The sequence below is a fragment of the Hyla sarda genome, chromosome 12, assembly GCF_029499605.1.
Source record: "Hyla sarda isolate aHylSar1 chromosome 12, aHylSar1.hap1, whole genome shotgun sequence".
In the NCBI taxonomy this organism is placed as follows: Eukaryota; Metazoa; Chordata; class Amphibia; order Anura; family Hylidae; genus Hyla; species Hyla sarda.
Genome location: NC_079200.1, coordinates 4792114 through 4814773, shown reverse-complemented (window position 1 = coordinate 4814773; position 22660 = coordinate 4792114). Strand labels below are relative to the sequence as shown.

The following is a 22660-nucleotide window of genomic DNA, read 5'->3' as shown; positions in this document are numbered from 1 at the left end:
CATCAGGATTATAGTCCTACCTCATCTTTTGAGATTTTTACAGCTTTTCTATTATTATTCTTCCGGTAAAACCACACATTTTCTACCGGATTCTCCCCTTTCTTTCCATAATCCATGTTTACGATCTGTATTAATAAAGAGCACAAATATATAAATAACACATTTTATAATTTACAGTTATTATTGTTATTTAACTCCTTGGTGACAGCTGCCAGAGATAGAGTCTAGCACTAGGATAAGTCTTGTAAAGTAAATTGAGTAAAGGTGTGCAGACACGACTGTATTCAGACAGCTGATTCTGGACCTTGTTCCAAATCCCAGCGGGACAGAAAAGTCTGGTAGTACATTACAAATTCAGATCAGGAGTGAATGAGTCACTTAATAAAGTATACCTGTAATCTCTGGATATGCTGCCCTGTGTGAGAGTGTGTGTGTGTACAAGGAGCATTACTATTTCTGACCATTATATAACTTGTCTGTGGCATTTTTAGCAGATTTCTACTTTACAGGCTTCATCTATTATTTGCAGTTCTCCCAGAGCTGGTGGGCAAAGCCTTACATCTATGGTGACTGCCACACAGAGGAGGAGATCCTGCACTTCTATATCTCTATACACTGTACACACAGAGGAGATCATGTACTTCTATATCTCTATACACTGTACACAGAGGAGGAGATCCTGTACTTCTATATCTCTATACACTGTACACAGAGGAGGAGATCCTGCACTTCTATGTCTCTATACACTGTACACAGAGGAGGAGATCCTGCACTTCTATATCTCTATACACTGTACACAGAGGAGGAGATCCTGTACGTCTATGTCTCTATACACTGTACACAGAGGAGGAGATCCTGCACTTCTATGTCTCTATACACTGTATACACAGAGGAGGAGATCCTGCACTTCTATATCTCTATACACTGTACACAGAGGAGGAGGAGATCCTGTACGTCTATGTCTCTATACACTGTACACAGAGGAGGAGATCCTGCACTTCTATGTCTCTATACACTGTATACACAGAGGAGGAGATCCTGCACTTCTATATCTCTATACACTGCACACAGAGGAGGAGGAGATCCTGTACTTCTATATCTCTATACACTGTACACAGAGGAGATCCTGTACTCCTATATCTCTATACACTGTACACAGAGGAGGAGATCCTGCACTTCTATATCTCTATACACTGTACGCACAGAGGAGGAGATCCTGCACTTCTATATCTCTATACACTGTACACACAGAGGAAGAGGAGATCATGTACTTCTATATCTCTATACACTGTACACAGAGGAGGAGATCCTGCACTTCTATGTCTCTATACACTGTACACAGAGGAGGAGATCCTGCACTTCTATATCTCTATACACTGTACACAGAGGAGGAGATCCTGTACGTCTATGTCTCTATACACTGTACACAGAGGAGGAGATCCTGCACTTCTATGTCTCTATACACTGTATACACAGAGGAGGAGATCCTGCACTTCTATATCTCTATACACTGTACACAGAGGAGGAGGAGATCCTGTACGTCTATGTCTCTATACACTGTACACAGAGGAGGAGATCCTGCACTTCTATGTCTCTATACACTGTATACACAGAGGAGGAGATCCTGCACTTCTATATCTCTATACACTGTACACAGAGGAGGAGGAGATCCTGTACTACTATATCTCTATACACTGTACACACAGAGGAGGAGGAGATCCTGTACTTCTATATCTCTATACACTGTACACAGAGGAGATCCTGTACTCCTATATCTCTATACACTGTACACAGAGGAGGAGATCCTGCACTTCTATATCTCTATACACTGTACACAGAGGAAGAGGAGATCATGTACTTCTATATCTCTATACACTGTACACAGAGGAGGTTGAGATCCTGTACTTCTATATCTCTATACACTGTACACAGAGGAGGAGGAGATCCTGTACTACTATATCTCTATACACTGTACACACAGAGGAGAAGGAGATCCTGTACTTCTATATCTCTATACACTGTACACAGTGGAGATCCTGTACTCCTATATCTCTATACACTGTACACAGAGGAGGAGATCCTGCACTTCTATATCTCTATACACTGTACACAGAGGAAGAGGAGATCATGTACTTCTATATCTCTATACACTGTACACAGAGGAGGTTGAGATCCTGTACGTCTATATCTCTATACACTGTACACAGAGGTGGAGATCCTGCACTTCTATATCTCTATACACTGTACACATAGGAGGAGATCCTGCACTTCTATATCTCTATACACTGTACACAAAGGAGGAGATCCTGTACTTCTATGTCTCTATACACTGTACACACAGAGGAGGAGATCCTACACTTCTATATATATATGTGTGTGTATATATATATATATATACACACTGTACACAGAGGAGGAGATCCTGTACTCCTATATCTATACACTGTACACAGAGGAGATCCTGCACTTCTATATCTCTATACATTGTACACAGAGGTGGAGATCCTGCACTTCTATATCTCTATACACTGTACACAGAGGAGGAGATCCTGCACTTCTATATCTCTATACACTGTACACACAGAGGAGGAGATCCTGCACTTCTATGTCTCTATACACTGTACACAGAGGAGGAGATCCTGCACTTCTATATACACTGTACACACAGAGGAGGAGATCCTGCACTTCAATACCTCTATACACTGTACACACAGAGGAGGAGATCCTGCACTTCTATATCTCTATACACTGTACACAGAGGAAGAGATCCGGCACTTCTATATCTCTATACACTGTACACAGAGGAGGAGGAGATCCTGCACTTCTATATCTCTATACACTGTACACAGAGGAGGAGATCCTGTACTCCTATATTTATACACTGTACACAGAGGAGATCCTGCACTTCTATATCTCTATACTTTGTACACAGAGGAGGAGATCCTGTACTTCTATATCTCTAAACACTGTACACAGAGGAGGAGATTCGGCACTTCTATGTCTCTATACACTGTACACACAGAGGAGGAGATCCTGTACTTCTATGTCTCTATACACTGTACACAGAGGAGGAGGAGATCCTGCACTTCTATGTCTCTATACACTGTACACACAGAGGAGGAGATCCTGTACTTCTATGTCGGTATACACTGTACACAGAGGAGGAGATCCTGCACTTCTATATCTCTATACACTGTACACAGAGGAGGAGATCCTGTACTCCTATATCTATGCACTGTACACAGAGGAGATCCTGCACTTCTATATCTCTATACATTGTACACAGAGGAGGAGATCCTGCACTTCTATATCTCTATACACTGTACACAGAGGAGGAGATCCTGCACTTCTATATCTCTATACACTGTATACAGAGGAGGAGATCCTGCATTTCTATATCTCTATACACTGTATACAGAGGAGGAGATCCTGCACTTCTATATCTCTATACACTGTATACAGAGGAGGCGATCCTGCACTTCTATATCTCTATACACTGTACACAGAGGAGGAGATCCTGTACTTCTATGTCTCTATACACTGTACACACAGAGGAGGATATCCTGCACTTCTATATATCTATACACTGTATACAGAGGAGGAGATCCTGCACTTCTATGTCTCTATACACTGTACACAGAGGAGGAGATCATGTACTTCTATATCTCTATACACTTTACACAGAGGAGGAGATCCTGCACTTCTATGTCACTGTACACAGAGGAGGAGATCCTGTACTTCTATACCTCTATACACTGTACACAGAGGAGGAGATCCTGCACTTCTATATACACTGTACACACAGAGGAGGAGATCCTGCACTTCTATACCTCTATACACACAGAGGAGGAGATCCTGCACTTCTATATCTCTATACACTGTACACAGAGGAGGAGATCCTGCACTTCTATAACTCTATACACTGTACACAGAGGAGGAGATCCTGCACTTCTATATCTCTATCCACTGTACATACAGAGGAGGAGATCCTGCACTTCTATATCTTTATACACTGTACACAGAGGAGGAGATCCTACCCTTCTACATTTCTATATGTGGTGTACCGGTAAAGGACCTTATCCTGTCCCTTTCTTAAGTCCCCTCAGTTAGAGTCCCTCCATTCCACAGGGCTTTCCTGCAGGGTTTACCCTTTACTCGCCTCGCATAATGCATTATAAAGGCACCCTGGCATCACGACAAACCAAGGGTTAATACCACCAGACCCTGTAACACCATTGCAACACCCCAGACACCACAAGTTTTTTTGGCATCCTACGAACAGGATATGGATGTGTGCCTTTAATAACTTTGCTACCCTGACGACCCGCAGCGAAAAATGGGTGTATACCGTTATTGCAAGAGCCATAGTCTTCCCCCTATTCAGAAATATGTATTGAATACTGTCCAGAAGTATCGCAAGTAGCTGTCCAGAAGTGTACGGGACTTTATTGCTGAAATTGTGCCGGGGCGCAAGAAAAAGTAAGGGGGGAGGTGAAGATTGTTTTTCTGTGGCCATGTGTAAAATCGGGAACAAAGCCATGCTACGTGCTCTGTTGCAGACCGTACCTGAAGGGGTTGAAGAAGAACCCAAGAAGCGCGCCAAAATGTCCCACGCTGGTCTGCGTCCCACCCCTGGGAGTGGACATTGTGTAGCTGTTCCTATGCCAAAGTGGAACTGTGATCTTCTGCTTGTGTTTGCCGGGGGACAGGAAGTTAGAGCTGCACCGATGACGTCCTTCTGGCTGGCGGCCATTTTGTTGAAGCCTCATATAAAAGCAGCCACATGACCAGACCCCTACAGTCCGGAGATGGCGGAGATAGCGCCGGAGCAGCAGAAAGTTGCCGCGGCTGCAGCGCAACTCTTCCTAGAACTCGCTGACCGCTTGCAGCAGTGGTCCCTTGGGGCCGAGGAGGTCTACGACCTGCCCCCACTACCATAGGATGACGAGTGGCCAGCTACCCCGAAAGGGGCATCACCAGTGACACCAGCAACGGCATCACCGGTGAGACTGTCCCCTCACCACAGGACATGGTGGTCCTGGCCGAGATTCCTACAGAAGAATCGGATGTAAGTACACCGGCCGAAGCCGCCTTTTCTTCTTCCTCAAGCCCAGAGAGAGAACCCTTGTCACAAGTAGGTCCCGCCAGTGCACGCCCGCGTTCACCCCCTCTCCCAAGATGGGTGTTTGGCGATGAGCCTGCACTTATAGAGTATATGTGGGACCACGTCCGTCCCCAGCCAGGGACGTCCCATCCACCAGTCCCTACAGCTGAAGCAGAAAGGGCCCGCAGGGAGGCCGAAATCACCGGCATCATTGAGAAGTTAAAGGCCCAGCATAGGGAGAGATATGGACCGAAACGCCTCCCTTATGAAGTCCAGGCAGAGCAACAGAGGGACACTAAAAAGCTGGAAGCTCTGTACATCCGTATGCTGGACTATCCTCAAGAGGGTGAGCCACCCTTAGAGCGCCGACATGCCACAATGGTCAAATTTGATAAAGCAAGAGGCTTTGGCACCCTACAGGACTGCCGGGATGGAGGGACTATATTGGTCAACAGAAGGGCCGTTCAGCGGGACTACCTGTCTAAAAGATACCACTCCCTAGAGCGAGGGGAGATTGTGGAGTACACCCCAGTCAAGAGTCTGAGGTGAATGGGTTGCAGCCGTAACTAGGCCCAAAGATCCAACGCAAATTCCATTCACCTACTTTCCATCTGATGATTCCCAGGGGATTCGTCCAAAAAGGTCTACAGATGCTACTGATGAAGAGGAGCAGTATCTAGCCGAGGCGCCCGTGATGGCTCCAAAATATGTGCAGAAATCAAGCTCTATTTCATCCTTAACGGAGAATGTGCACAGGCCTACTCCCCCAGAGGAGGTGAGGCCTACTCAGCGGGCACCAACATATGTGCCTAAGCCTACTCCCCCTGAGGAGGTGTGGCCGGACCCACCGGCACCTACACTTGTTGCTGTGGCCTCAGCTGCCAAGGTCAACGTGGTGGTAAATGTAAACCCCACTACAGCCCAGTCACAGTCAAGGCTAACCAATGTGACATGAGATACTTATGTCACTCCTATGCGGGAAAGCCAACCCCGTGCTCCAAGATACATGTCCCAGGGATGGAAGCACGCCGACCGGCGGGGTTGGAAAGACAGGAAGAATATCTTCTGATACTATATTGTTGCTTGCCATTAACTTGTGGTACCCCAGTACCTTTTATTGTCTTACATGTTTTTCAGTTTTGTAACCCGTTCAAGATGAAGTGCCTGGCAGGACTATGCCAAAAAGTTCACCTGTTAAGCAACGTAACCACCATAAGTTTGTGCCCGGCCCTTGGCAGAGAGACTCGTTGCCTGAGGAGATCCTAATAAGTTTTTACCCGGCATCTGGCATAGCCGTGTTTTTGTTCAGGACTCTATAATGTAGGTGGACTGTAGAGCCTTACATGACCGTTTGTGTAAATGATATAGAAGTAATATATTTTTGTGCTCAAAGTTTTGCACACCAACAGCAGGTTAATGTAACCTGAACATCCTCAGTGTTGTTCTGCTAATATGTAACCCTTGTATTCCAAACAAATAAAATGTCTGGTTACATAAAATGTAAAAAATATAAAAGGTGTTATTGTACAGAAGTATAAAATTCCTGTACACCAATGCAAAATTCCTGTACGGAAGTGGAAAAAACAATAACAATTAACACTGGTTGTATAACGAATGGAAATAATATGTGCTATTATATTAAATATATGTTGACAAAAATGTAACAGTGAGATTAATTACAGTATGTAGAAGCATCACAGGCATTATACATACTTCAAGTCAAGTATCAGTCAGAGATTTTATAGTAAAAAGTCTATATGTCAGTCAAAGGTCAAATGTCGGACATCAATCAGATGTCATATGTCAATAAAATTTTCAGCTATAGACATGTTATAGCTAGGATATAATTAAGTTTCATGCATAGTCAATAAATGCATAATCTCATAACTTAAAATAAAAAAGAGATACCAAAGGTATTACTCCTTTCTAACCAGTATATCCTATTTGTGAATCGGAAATAAAATGATCCTGTTCGTGAGTAAGTACTGGTATCATCCTGTTCTCAAATTATGTTATATCCTGTTCAGGTTATATCTATATCCTATTCGCAAGTCAATTCCAACCATCCTGTTCATGTATCAGTTTTAGAGCATGTATGGACATTATTTAAATGTGCAGAGACTCTTTATATTTTTCATCATTTTTGTTATCATCAGCCTGAACTTGGACATTTATATTAATGCTTCAGGACTGCATCTGGCCCTATGGCCATTCCGTCCCTCTACCTCAGGAGACCTACGTCGAGGACGACTCATCTTAAGTAAGGGGGTTTGTGGTGTCCTGGTACAGGACCTTGTCCTGGTACAGGACCTTGTCCTGTCCCTGTCTTAAGTCCCTTCAGTTAGAGTCCCACCATTCCACAGGGCTCTCCTGCAGGGTTTACCCTTTACTCGCCTCACATAATGCATTATAAAGGTATAGTGTATATTGCTCGTTATGTATAGGATTATGTATAAAGTTGTATAAATGTATATGACCTTCCTGGGTCATGTGATACTGTCATGTGATGTACCCAGAGTTCTCTGGGTTCAGGACCTCCAGGCTTGAAAACCAATGGGATTAGTCCAGCCTCCTTAGCATATAAGGGGCTGTAGTCTCTAAATTCTCTCTCTTGGTTCCTGCTCTTATCTCTTGTTCCTGCACTCTCTTATCTCCTGGATTTCAGCCAAGCACAATCAGCATATCTCAATTCATCTCACCTAGGCCAATGCCTAAGGATCCTGCAGCCACTACAAAACCGTGAGTTACCAAGCTCTATCTACAAATTCCTAGTGACTACTATTCAACTCAGCATATAAGTAGTAGCACAGTGGCCTGCCTAAAGCTTAAGACTATTAGTCCCAGCCAAGCCTGTGAGGAACCTGCATCCCGGTTACCTCAGGAGAAACTGTATATTTGTAAAGACTGTTTGCTCAAGAAGTTAAGTAAAAGTTCCAGTTTTCTCATAAATCCTACTGTGGACATTTCATTTATTTCCTGACGTTTTTGGGCCGGTTAGCGGCAGGGCCTTCTATACGAAGCAAACTTCACCCTGGCGTCACAACAAACCAAGGGTTAATACCACCAGACCCTGTAACACAATTGCAACACCTAGACACCACATATACACTGTACACACAGAGGAGGAGATCCTGCACTTCTATATCTCTATACACTGTACACAGAGGAGATCCTGTACTCCTATATCTCTATACACTGTACACAGAGGAGGAGATCCTGAACTTCTTTGTCTCTATACACTGTACGCACAGGAGGAGGAGATCCTGCACTTCTATATCTCTATACACTGTACACAGAGGACGAGATGCTGCACTTCTATGTCTCTATACACTGTACACACAGGAGGAGGAGATCCTGCACTTCTATATCTCTATACACTGTACACAGAGGAGGAGATCCTGTACTTCTATATCTCTATACACTGTACACAGAGGAGGAGATCCTGCACTTCTATATCTCTAAACACTGTATACAGAGGAGGAAATCCTGCACTTCTATATCTCTGTACACTGTACACACAGGAGGAGGAGATCCTGCACTTCTATATCTCTATACACTGTATACGCAGAGGAGGAGATCCTACACTTCTATATCTCTATACACTGTACACAGAGGAGGAGATCCTGTACTTCTATATCTCTATACACTGTACACAGAGGAGGAGATCCTGTACTTCGGTATCTGTATACACTGTACACACAGAGGAGGAGATCCAGTACTTCTATATCTCTGTACACTGTACACAGAGGAGGAGGAGATCCTGTACTTCTATATCTCTATACACTGTACACACAGAGAAGGAGATCCTGCACTTCTATATCATTGTGTAGAGGAACCTTTACACAAGGATTTTTAATAAAGGCTTGATAAATGTGTTTTTTATGATTTTTTTTTAAGAATAATGCTGAAGAAAATTAAAACTACAAAATTTTAAAATTACGGTGCAACTTACATCCACTCTGAAATGTTCTTTTGTAAATTGTGGCAAAGCTCCCTGTAATACAGAACACATTATTATTTAAGGTAATTTCTGCCTTTGCACACAACTTTGTTGCTCCAATACATCCTAAATCCCTTTAGGAACATTCCATCTGTTACCAGTCTGTTTCCTTGAAGATACCAACAAACCTTATAAGGCAGAAAATTCGGGTCAGCTAGGCCCCAATTGGGCCAGTACATTTGGTTGTAATACCGGTGTCAAATATAGAAAACATTTGGCACCAGTTATTTTTTAGGAGGCAATAATATTGAAGGGTAAACACTAACTGTTACATAGTTTTGGCTATTTGCACCAGAAAACAAAAGCATTAAATAATAAAGATGCGTTGACCAGCCACTGAAGTGCTAAGGACTAGAACACCTCCTCGCCCCCTCCCATCCCTGCTTGACTGACAGTCAAGTGGATGCCAAACCCTGTCTCACACATGCACAAAAATGGTATGCACAGCACTGTAATGAGCTTTGGAAACAGGGCTCGGCTTCCATCTAACCGTCAATTTATAGGGGTACTCCAGTGGAAAACTTTTTTTTTTAATCAACTGGTGCCAGAAAGTTAAACAGATTAGTAAATTACGTCTATTAAAAAATCTTAATCATTCCAGTACTTATCAGCTGCTATATACTCCACAGGAATTTGTATAGTTCTTTCCAGCATCCTGAGTATGGTTGTTCCAAAGGGAAAGATAATCACAACGGATTGTTACGATGTGACATTGTATGAGGAGAAACAGTAGGTGAACATGTACAAATAGCGGGGGTGCAACAAGTATTTCAGTGAGTGATAATGTTATAAAGGAAAGGCATACTTGGTGTAAGATTATAGAAAGGATAGACCTAGTTAGCGGGATGAGTAAATGGTAACTAACATAAGGTATGGGATACTTGGGGATATGAAGTTTAGAGCTAAATTAGAAAGGAATTAAACTGGGGAATACACATTAGTCAAGACACGTCTGCCCATACACACTTCCATTACCGAACCTACAAAGAAATCTAAACCACACTTTAGAGGTAAACGTGCAGCCCCTGCTGGGAGTTTTGGTCCCTTTGCGTATATTGATGTTATAGGAGTCCCAAGGGGGGCCCCAGATGAGTTTTATAGCTATAGGTCAAATAAAAAGCCGGAGTTGAGTCAATAATATCCCAGATTTAAATAAGAAAAAATAATTATATCTATTATAACCAACAAAGATTAATACATTTCTTTGTAAATGCTCTTTAAAGGCAGGCCGAACAACTAAGAGTCACATCCGCTATAATATTCCAAAATGGTACGGCATTAGATATGATGTATGGTGTAAGAGGAAAAAGCGGGGTATATAAAATGCTCGGGGAGACTTGTTGCACATATATCTCAGACAATATAGGACCAGTAAAAGAATCATACTCATAATTCTAATAATCTCTAGAGTACAGTGAAACGTTCGAGAAAACACATTGGGGCAGATGAGTTAGGATGATGGAAATTAGGGAAAGGGAAAATTGGTTATTTTAGGGGGGACTGTGATAGATGTATATGTGTATATATAAATTTTATATACTGTATATGTAAAATGCCCATTTAGGATTAAGACTCCACATTTCTGTTACTTGTCCACTCCTCCCCTATCTGCTCTCTCTCATATCACCCCTCCCATCGTGTGAAGACTTTGAACAAAGAAAGCCCGGGAAAGACTCAGGAGTGGCATGCCTTTCCCCCTAGCAGGGGGTGGGAGCTTATGTTAATGACAAAGGTGATATAAACTTAAACGATTTGAAATAAAGCAGTGGAAAGCACACAGAGAACGCTGAAGCATATGACAATGGCTCTGTCTGATTTATTTCTCTATGCTTCTGTATACGGATTTGGCCGGGAGTAAGATAGCTACAAGAACACGGATAAAGCTACAATCTAGTATTCAACAGCTAATAAGTACTGGAAGGATTAAGATTTTTTAATAAAAGAAATTTACGAATCTGCTTAACTTTTTGGCACCAGTTGATAAAAAAAAAAAAAAAAAAGTTTTCCACCGGAGTACGGGCTGGGAACACATTGTTAACTCTTTGCACAAGAGAATAAAAGCATTTTTCTACTTTATGGAAGCTCAGACAGATATATTAAAGGTCCCAAGTGTCTCCTGGTCTTAACAGCATTTAAAGGACATCTGTACTGGATATTTTTTATAATCCCCTGTGCCCGCTCTGCAAAAAGTAACAAAATAAACTTAACTCACCTTCCGATGTTCCTCTGTTGCTCCGATATCGGTGTCACGGCCCTCCAGTGCTGGTCTTCTCCCTGGGGACGATGAGTCATGCTGCGCTCAGCGTATTGCTGGCTGCAGTGATGTCCTGCGGGTGATAGGCTGAGCGCACTGTCATGTAACGAGCCCGGGCAGCAGGGAGTAGGTGGGGCCTAAATCTTATCCCCTTTTTAAGACTTTAATGGTAATCGGGGGCATAGCTAAAGGCTTATGGGCCCTGGTGTAAGCAAGGTTTGGCTTAGACACCTCATCCTGTACAACTTCTCGTCATGACCACACATTTTGAGAAATTGATATCACACAAGCAGCCAAGACAAGTTGTTTGTGTCTTAAAAGATCAGGCTCAAATTCACATGCAGCCAGCGAAACAAAAATGTAGGACACGCTATTATGAACCAAAATGGTACCGATACAAACCATAAAGATCACAGGGCAAAAAAATGAGCCCTCACACAGCTTCTTAGATGGAAAAATAAAGCTATAGGGGTCAAAATAGTGCGATTTTTAACATATTACTTTAGAGAAAAAAAAAAAAGTTGTCATTAATAGTGTTGAGCGGCATAGGCCATATTTGAATTTGCGATATTTCGCGAATATATGGACGAATATTCGTCATATATTCGTTAAATTTGCATATTCGTAATATTCAAGTTTTTTCGCATATGCGAAAATTCACATATGTGAAAATTTAAGAACTTTATAGCAAGTATACCAGTGTAACTTGATAGAAGCAGCAGAAGGGAGGGATCAATGTTCGCGAATATTCGCATATGCGAATATTCGCCCGGCGGTCTCACACAGTAATATTAGAGCCTTCTTTAGACCACACAAGCTGGAAGCAGAGAGGGGTGATCACTGTGATGTGTACTGTGAAAAAAAAAAGGGAATATTCGTAATTTCGAATATATAGTGCTATATTCGCAAATATTCGCGAATTCGCGAATATGCGATATTCACAAATAAAATTTGAATTGCGAATATTCGCGAGCAACACTAGTCACTAACCCAATGTGAGCTTCGGCGTTCGAAAGGGTGCGTTCCCTGGCAGGCACAACATCATCTAAAGCCCAACCTGGAGAACTCCTGCCCTTTGTCTTCTATGCAGCCTGCCGCCATTAGCTGCCTCTTCTATGCTGCCTCTTCTATATCTTCTATATCTTCTATTAAATGGCCAAAGAGCATTTGATAAATTTTGTGCAGGTGACATTTTCTGAAATTTCTTTCTTCACATGCACCAAAAAGCTACAGTCTAGGCTGGTGTAGTTTTAGAGACTTTTCAGTGGCTTTGCGCCTTTTTTGCGCCTTTTCACAAAAAGGTGCAGTTTATAAAACCCGTCCATATCATGTGTATTGCCAAAATCTGTGGATTGCATCTCAAAATCAGCAGAAATGTGTAAACAAAAAGGGGCAAAAAACCCTTCTTGCTCCTTTTTTGCACCTTTACTAGACACAAAAAAAACAGTCGGCTATGATAAATGTCGGCCACTGTGCTTAGATCAAGGTCCTGCCCTCATTTCCTGAGTTTGGTCTCTGCCAGGCCAGCAGGACACCAAATCTGCAACTAGCCGACAGGAATGCGTCGGCACCTGGCAAATGTGGTGTTATTTTACACCTAAAAATATTAATAATTTGTAAAAGTAGTATATAGAGAAGTGCATTATTAAGGGATAGTCTACGACATACTAAAAATTATTTTTATTGGCAGTGGCCATTAAATATAATAAATTGGGGTTAATCACACTGTAAAAAGTGAGGACTTACATCTGTGGAATTCGCAATTTCTTCTTCATGATTCCCCATCTGTAATACACAATACATTATCATTAAAATGTCCCGGTCTGTGGAGTCTGCACACAGCAGGGAAGACACAGCTCTCAAACAATTGCTTCTCCCTGTTTATTCAAGTGACCGGTCAGAGTACCCAGAGCCACACCACAAATACAAACGTTTTCAAAGGCAAAGGTTTTCAGCAATGACACTTTGAAGGTTAGGTCTATTTTTTGCATGCAACATTATTGATTTCAGTACACCTTAACCCCTTTTTCCTACTTACCTTTTATAAACCCTTTAAATTTTCCACCTAAAAATCCATATTATGGCTTATTTTTTGCGTCACCAATTCTACTTTGCAGTGACATTAGTCATTTTACCCAAAAATCCAAGTCGAAATGGGAAAAAAAATCATTGTCCATACGGTTAAAATGATCCCCTATTTATACAGGTTTAATTTTGTCGTACTTCTAGAAAAAATCATAACTACATGCAGGAAAATGTATGCGTTTAAAAATGTCCTCTTCTGACACCTATAAAACGTTTTTATTTTTCCACGTACAGGGCTAATTTTTTGCGCCGTGATCTGAAGTTTTTATCAGTACCATTTTTGTTTTGATCAGACTTTTTGATCACTTTTTATTAATTTTTTAATGAAAGTGACCCAAAATAAGCTTTTTTGGATTTTGGAATTTTTTTACGTGTACGCCATTGACCGTGCGGTTTAATTAACAATACATTTTTATAGTTCGGACATTTACGCACGCGGCGATACCACATATGTTTTTTATTTACACTGTTATTATTTATTTTTTTAATGGGAAAAGGGGGGTGATTCAAACCTTTATTAGGGAAGGGGTTAAATGATCTTTATTAACATTTTTTTAAACTTTTTTTTTTTGCAGTGTTATAGCTCCCATAGGGACCTATAACACTGCACACACTGATCTTTTACACAGATCACTGGCGTGTATTAACACGCCTGTGATCAGTGTTATCGGCGCTTGACTGCTCCTGCCTGGATCTCAGGCACAGAGCAGTCATTCGCCGATCGGACACCGAGAAGGCAGGTAGGGTTCCTCCCGGTGTCCTGTAAGCTGTTCGGGACGCCGCGATTTCACCGCGGCAGTCCCGATCAGCCCTACTGAGCAGCCGGGATAGTTTCACTTTCGCTTCAGACGCGGCGGTCAGCTTTGATTGCCGCGTCTGAAGGATTAATACAGGGCATCACCGCGATCGCGGGAGTCGGCGCAGGACGTAAATATACGTCCTTTGTCGTTAAGGAGTTAAAGAAGATATATCATTCTGAAAAACGTAACTTCTATGCCAGAGTTTCCCAACCAGGGTGCCTCCAGAGATTGCAAAACTACAACTCCCAGCATGCCTGGACAGCCCTTGGCAGCATTTGCCTGTCCAGGCATGCAGGGGGTTGTAGTTTTGCAACCTCTGGAGGCACCCTGGTTGGCTAAGGATAGGGAATAACTTATAGTTAAAAAAAAATGAACAAAGCCAAGGGCTTGGTTGGGCAGCAGTGGGGCTGCCTGGCCACTGGCTCGTTCCCCCTGTGGGCTTGGTGTCGTGGAGGCAGTGGTCGCCGCTGGTCGCTATGCCAGTGTTATGTTAGGGACCCACTCTGACTAGATTCCTTAACATGGAGAGTGGGCGTGTACTTTTCGATCAAAACATATACTAACAACCTGTTCGTTTTGAAATTATGCTGAGAAGCAAATAGATTAAAATACAAATTGTGGATGTGCGGCAATATTTCTGTTTCTCTTTGTTTTACCATTATTTTGTTAGTTGATGTGTCGCGCAATCGGAGTGTCCAACATTGTCCTAATAGTGCTAATATGTTTTCTTATCCGTTTTCTGAGTTCTTGAGTGGTTTTCCCAATGTATAATTTGGGACAAGGGCACTGTGCTACATAAATTACATTACGGCTACTGCAGTTTATGAATTTTGTGACTTCATACCTACATCCATCGGTATGGTTTTCAAAACTTTTTACTCTCAGGATAAATTTTCATGTCAAGCAGTGTCCAAATGGAAAAGACCCCGATGGAGGATAAGGTAGCCATGTATTTCTTTATGGCTGTGTCTCTCGTTGGTAACTATGGACCAAAAGATCTTATAAATTAGGTCCCCTTCTATAGGTCACACTTGGCCTGTCCCCCAATACCTCTGCAAGATCAGGGTCTAATCTCAGTATTTTCCAATACTTCCTTAGTATTCCTGTTATTCATGGAGTATAGATGTCAAAGGTGCCTATATATCTGATAATCTTCTGAGTTTGTTGTTCTTCTTTGTTTGGTCCCAGTAGTGCCAACCTATCCCTCTGTCTGGCGCGATTAAACATTCTCCTCATATGTCTTTTTGGATAACCCCTTGCCGTGAACCTCTGCATAAGGTTGAGAATTTGCTATTCTCTGAACAATTTCACCTGGCTCTTAGGTATTGATCCACCGGAATACTATGTTTGAGAGTGTCAGGATGCCAGCTTTCCCAGTGTAAACAGCTGTTGGTAGATGATGATTTGCGATAAATGTTGGTTTGGATTTAGTTAGCCTCATCAATATAAATGTAAAAGTTCAAAAAGTTGATACTTCTGCCATCTTCTTCCCGTGTAAATTTCTTACCAATTTGATTTCATTGAGTGTCTCTACAAACTCACGAAAGAAATCCCCACCACCGTCCCAAAAAATCAAAATAGCATCAATGTATCTTTCCCAATATAGAATGAGCTCCGTGTAATGTGAAAAATCATTCCCAAAAACAATGGTGCTCTCCCACCACCCAAAAAAATAAAAAATGTGGGTACACATGCTGTCCCCATTGCAGTACCCTTTATCTGCCAGTAGAAGCTGCTGTTAGAGAGAAAGAAACTGTTGTTCGCGATTGTAATGGAGCCTCTGGCAGAGTTTATCCGTGGTAGCCCGGATATAAAAGGGTTTCAGTACGGAGATTATACAAATAAGATCTCTCTATATGCGGATGACGCTCTGTTGTTTTTGAATAACATGGGGTCATCCCTTAAAACTGTGATACAGGTATTTACTAGTTTTTGGTAAATTCTCCGGAATTGCTATACATTGGGATAAATCGTATTTAATGCCTTTGGATAGGCTAGTTTCCCATGTACAGGAAAATGAGAAATTAAGCATAGAATGTGCCACCCAAATTAAATATCTGGGAATAGAAATATCACCTTCTATCCCTGATTATGAAAAGTTAAATATAATACCTTTGCTTAATCGCATTAAGAATAAAAGTATTGCATGGCGGAAACTAAGTCTATTCCCCAGTGGGAAGAGTGAATCTTATTAAAATGACAGTGATGCCACAGTTGCTATACTGTCCGAATCAGGATGGAGGGTTGCCTTTGTCCAACCCATGGCTGCATTTTCTTGCAGCTCAATGCCAGCACCTTAGGGGTTGGGATCATTTAGATTTTCGAAATTCCAATATGGTTATGGTAGCAAGAGCACTGTCTGGTTACAATTTAATAATGGCTTTAGAGACAAATTAATTTAAGAAGAGAAAACATTTCCCCCTCCCAACTTTTAATTTAATACCGGTACATAAAATCTGGAACAAAGTAAAACAAAATTCGGGTTACTGGAAAGCAATTATAGAATATATTGGGATTGTGTGGGACATTGATATACTAAAAATCTGTATATTGGGATACCTTGAGAACTTGGATATATTATTTTATACTAAAATAGCCCTTGGGAGACTGTTATACAATGCTGGAAAATTAATAGCTCAGTTCTGGAAAGACCCGAGTGTTCCAACCAAAAAACTATTTATTAAGAAAATGGAGAAGGTGGTGGCATGGGAGAAAGCCATATATGCAAAGAGGGGACGTGCAGATACATTTAGTTTGATTTGGAATAAATGGATAAAAAGACAGTAATGCTGGTCTCCGAATTCGAGGATTTTTTTTTTTTTTTAACTCTCGGGCCACTTTTTGTTTTAAAGCCCAAAATAATATACTTTTGTAGGATTGTATACTTAAATATATGGTGTTTAATGTATGTTCAAAAGTATGATGTATATTGTTTATTGTTTTAATATCTTGTAAGGTTATGTAATAATCAATAAAAGGAATAAAAAAAAGAGAGAGAAAGAAATTGTGAGTTTACATAAACTGTAGAAGTGATGTGATAAATTGGTTCTACTATGTGTGGAGAGAAAGGTGTTCACAACAGTGATTCCCAATTCATGTGCAATATTTCTATAAAGACTCTCCACATCTAAACTCATAAGTAACATGATGTCCTTTACCACTAAATCATTGATTTTCAACAGTGTCTAGAGTGTTCTTAAAGAGTACCTGTGATCACAAAAACTTTTTAAATGTTTTTAATTAATGTATTAGAAACCACTTTCTAATACCATGTCATAAAAAAAATATATTTATATATTCATTTTGACTTGTAAAAACTGACTACTAGGGGTCTCCCTACATGTCCCGGCCGCAAGTCTCCTATAGAGTTCAGACTTATGCATGAGTCCTAACTCTCATAGTGCAGCCTGAACACTGACGAGCACAGCGCAGCACCCTGCCTGTCTATCAGATAGAAGGGAGCGAGCGCTGTGCACACTGCATGGCACACCACAGTTACATTGAACACTGCCTGCAGTCAGCAAGCTCTAAAAGAGGATTATGAAGGAAATACTGGGAGAAATAGAAAAAATTAATTACTGAAGAGGGCAAAATACCAGCAGCATAATCAGGGCCGGTGCATTGCAGTGGGTTGCAATTTGCCATAGAATGTAATGTGTGACTCAGCACTTTTCTCGGCTTGAGCACTCCGCCTCCACATGCGCAGTACGAATTTAGCTGCGCCCGAAGCTCGGTCATTCTGCTCCTCGTTCCCTTATAGTTATCGGGGGACAAGGAGCAGAACGGGCATGAAGCTGCGCTGGCGGGCAAAGGGGTCCCGCTAGTCGCAGTGCCGACCGATGGCGCTCGGGATGCTCGCCATTCTGTTCCTCGTTCCCTGATAGTTATTGGGGGACGAGGAGCAGAACGGGCATGAAGCTGCTCTGGCGGGCAAAGGGGTCCCGCTAGTCGTAGCGCTGACCGATGGCGCTCGCCAGGGGCACTCGATCGATAGCGCTGGCGGGCACAGCGGTGCTGACCGATGGCGCTCGCTGGGGGCACGCGATCGATAGCGCCGACGGGCACAGCGGTGCTGACCGATGGCGCTTGCCGGGGGCACGCGATCGATAGCGTTGGCGGGTGACATTAAACAGTAAATACAGTGAAGAGCATATGGCTTAGCTTGTGTGGCCCGATTCCACTCTCGGAATCGGGCCACAGGAGCCAAGAGAGCTGCATGAAGCTTTGGGTTATCACAGGGAGAGGAGATCCTCTCTCCCTGTGACAACCCAAGTGAGACTGCAGTGAGGAGCGATGCCGTGACTATTAAATATGTCACGTGACACTCGAACCCCCCCCCCCCAGCCCCCGCAGTAACCAATGATTGGGGGCTGGTGTGCGAGTGTCAGCCTATAGAATGTAATGGAGGCGGAGCGCTCAAGCCGAGAAAAGTGCTGAGTCACACATTACATTCTATGGCAAATTGCAATCCACTGCAATGCTCCGGATCATCATTGTAGTGGCTGAATGGCACAGCGTGGAGGTGTTGGCAGCATGAGGACACCATATAGTGGCTGAATGACACAGCGTGGAGGTGTTGGCAGCATGAGGACACCATATAGTGGCTGAATGGCACAGTGTTGAGGTGTTGGCAGCATGAGGACACCATATAGTGGCTGAATGAGACAGCTTGGATGAGGCTGAAGCATGAGGACACCATATAGTGGCTGAATGGCACAGTGTGGAGGTGTTGGCAGCATGAGGAGACCATATAGTGGCTGAATGACACAGCGTGGAGGTGTTGGCAGCATGAGGAGACCATATAGTGGATGAATGACACAGCGTGGAGGTGTTGTCAGCATGAGGACACCATATAGTGGCTGAATGACACAGCGTGGAGGTGTTGGCAGCATGAGGAGACCATATAGTGGATGAATGGCACAGCCTGGAGTTGCCAGCAGCATGAGTAGGCACTAGGCCTTCACAATCCCTAAGATTAAAAGATGAATTAAGAAATTTAAACCAAAGATTTTGGATAGCGGGTGCTACCTATGAGAAAATTAGAAATTCCCAGACCCAGGCCCAACAGCAGCATCAGTAATCCATATATTGCCTGAATGACACAGCCTGGAGTTGGCTGATGCACAAGTACATAGCAGGGCTTCACAATCCCCCCCCAAAAACACCACAATTTTGAAAATGTTTTAAAAAGATTTTGGATAGCGCGTGCTACCTATGATAAAATTTGAAATTCCCAGACCCAGGCCCAGCAGCGCCATCATTTTTTGATTTGAAATTTAAAACAACCTTTGCGTGTCCCGGACCCCAGCGTGTGGGTACGAAGGACCAAATCCAACAAGCCCCCACAGGGCTCATGTGGCTGTGAGATTTAGGCGCAACGTCTCCATTGCCCTGACCGGCCATTGTTTCCAAGACTTCTCACCAAGGCAAATCATGTGAAGAACAGCAAGACACCGCTGTGACCTGCACACATGGTATGCTGAAGGGCCACTGAGACTTGTCCGGGCAGTGGAGGCTTAAGACACAGGGGAGGATGTGGAGGCGGAGTAGCACACTGTCGCAGGACCAACGGGCTAACAGAGTGTAGCAGGAAGCAGCATTGAGTACACACCAGGGCTTCAGAATCCCAAAGAAAAAACAACCATTTTTTAAATAATTTTAAGAATATTTAGGACAGCGGGTGTTACCTATATATTGCCTGAATGACACAGCCTGGAGTTGGCTGATGCATGAGTACACACTAGGGCTTCACAAACCCTCCAAAAAAACACAACAATTGTAGAAATTTATGAAGAAGACTTTTGGATAGCGGGTGCTACCTATGAGAAAATTTGAAATTACCAGGCCCAGGCCCAGCAGTGCCATCAGTAAACCATATATTGCCTGAATGACACAGGCTGGAGTTGGCTGATGCATGAGTATGCACCAAAGCTTCACAATCCATAATAAAAAAGACAAACATTTTTGACGAAAAATTTTAACGAAAATTTAGGACAGCGAGTGCTCTCTATATATTACCAGAATGACGAAGCCTGGAGTTGGCTGCAGCATGAGGAGACCATTGAAATGTGTGATTTTTTTATTTGAACTTTAAATCAAAATTTGTGTCCCGGACCCAGTCATGTGGGTACAAAGGACCTAATCTCACAAGCACCCACAGAGCTCATGTGGCCGTAAGATGTAGGCGCAACGTCTCCATAGCCCTGACCAGCCATTTTAGGTTTTTGTTTCTTTTGTTTAAGAACAAGCGCATATCCAAGAGTCCAGAAGACTCTATAATGCAGGACAGTGGACCACCAAAAGACATTCTTCTCTAAAATAATTTTTTATGAAATAAAGAAGCAGAGTTCATCCCTCTGCATATTTTTTTTGAAAATTTTACTTAAAAAATCACATGCAACAATCGTTCAATGGTGTAATGGTTATTATTGTGGAAAATTCAAACTTATAACTGTTATAATTATCAGAAAATTTGAAAAAAAAAACACTACCCAAGAGTGTTTAATAACCCCATACATTGCACCATAAATGTTGAAATTTTAATTAAGCATGTATGTATGTATTTCAAAAATCCTAAAATTAAAGGCCCAAGCCCAGAAACATCATGAAGTCAAGTAGTTCCTGAAAGACACAGGAGCAGTCAGGAGTAGGCATCAGCAGTACCCAAGAGGCTTTAATAACCCCTTACATTGCACGATCACTCGCGAGATCGAGCAATAACAGGTGTGTTATGCCTTCAGATGTCCGGGGCTGCATGCGCGCTACACTGAATGGACCAGCGTGTGTCTATCCTTCACCGAGAGGTGCGGGTAACCTGCTAAACCCTATTCGCGATAGGGTTCAGGGATTGCAATTATTTGCCAGGAAAGAAGAATCACAACTAAGCGCAGGTCATAAGCTCGGGTTCATTACGTCCCTGCCCTTTGTACACACCGCATGTCTCTACTACCGATTGGATGGTTTAGGGAGGTCCTCGGATTGGCCCCGGCAGGGTAGGAGAAGGCCCTAGCAGAGCGCCGAGAATTTAAAGATCATTGTTGAAATTTGCATTAAGCATGTACTAGCTACTGCTAAACTTCCAAAAATTGAGGGCCCAAGCCCTGAGGCATCAGGGAGGCAATTATTTCCTGATAGACACAGAGTGAGTCAAGAGCAGTCAAGAGCAGTACCCAAGAGGGTTTCATAACCAACCCCTTACATTTAAAGATCAATGTTGAAATTTACATTAAGCATGTATTTAGCTACTGCTAAACATCCAAAAATTGAAGGCCCAAGGCCTGAGGCATCAGGGAGGCAATTATTTCCTGATAGACACAGAATGAGTCAGGAGCAGTCATTCGCAGTACCCGAGAGGGTTTCACAACCAAACCCTTACATTTAAAGATCAATGTTGAAATTTGCATTACGCATGTATTTAGATACTGCTAAACATCCAAAAATTGAAGGGCCAAGGCCTGAGGCATCAGGGAGGCAATTATTTCCTGATAGACACAGAATGAGTCAGGAGCAGTCATTCGCAGTACCCAAGAGGGATTCATAACCAACCCCTTACATTTAAAGATCAATGTTGAAATTTGCATTAAGCTACTGCTAAACATCCAAAAATTGAAGGTCCAAGGCCTGAGGTATCAGGGAGGCAAGTAGTTCCTGAAAGACACAGAATGAGTCAGGAGCAGTCATTTGCAGTACCCAAGAGGGTTTCATTACCAACCCCTTACATTTAAAGATCAATGTTGAAATTTGCATTAAGCATGTATTTAGCTACTGCTAAACATCCCAAAATTGAAGGCCCAAGGCCTGATGCATCAGGGAGGCAAGTAGTTCCTGAAAGACACAGAATGAGTCAGGAGCAGGCATTTTCAGTACCCAAGAGGGTTTCATAACCCCTTACATTTAAAGATCAATGTTGACATTTGCATTAAGCATATATTTAGCTACTGCTAAACATCCAAAAATTAAAGGCACAAGGCCAGAAGCATCAGTGAGGCAAGTAGTTCCTGAAATACACAGGATGCAGGCAATCGCAGTACCAAAGAGGGTTTCATAACCCTAATTGATAACCCAAGAGGGTTTCATAACCATAATAGGGAAATGTTGGTTTAGCAGCATGGTCAATCTACTCTGAAAATCCTGGCTGATCCATCCCTGATTCATCTTGACAAACGTCAGTCTCTCCACATTTTTAGTGGACAGACGAGCTCGCCTTGGGGTGACTATAGCCCTGGCCGCACTAAACACCCGCTCTGATGGAACACTACTGGCCAGGCAGGACAGCTTTTCCAGGGCAAACTCTGCTAGTTGTGGCCATAAATCAAGTTTGGCTGCCCAGAAGTCCAGCGGATCTTCAATGGTTGTTGGCATGGCCATGTCAAGGTATGCCACCACCTGCTGGTTCAGGTCCTGCTCCATGTCCACCT

General features: G+C 42.7%; 1 protein-coding gene across 3 annotated transcripts in view; it reads right to left on the bottom strand.

Moving 5' to 3' along the window:
* LOC130297100 (deoxynucleoside triphosphate triphosphohydrolase SAMHD1-like) overlaps positions 1-22660 on the bottom strand; it is a gene marked incomplete at its 3' end in the record, with an annotated part of 143592 nt that overhangs the window by 6503 nt on the left and 114429 nt on the right. For 2 of the 3 annotated variants that reach the window (XM_056549353.1, XM_056549354.1), the window contains 3 exon segments: positions 21-125; positions 9057-9098; positions 13105-13143. In XM_056549353.1, the coding sequence (XP_056405328.1) occupies positions 21-125; positions 9057-9098; positions 13105-13143 (186 nt within the window). 3 annotated transcript variants of the gene reach the window in all.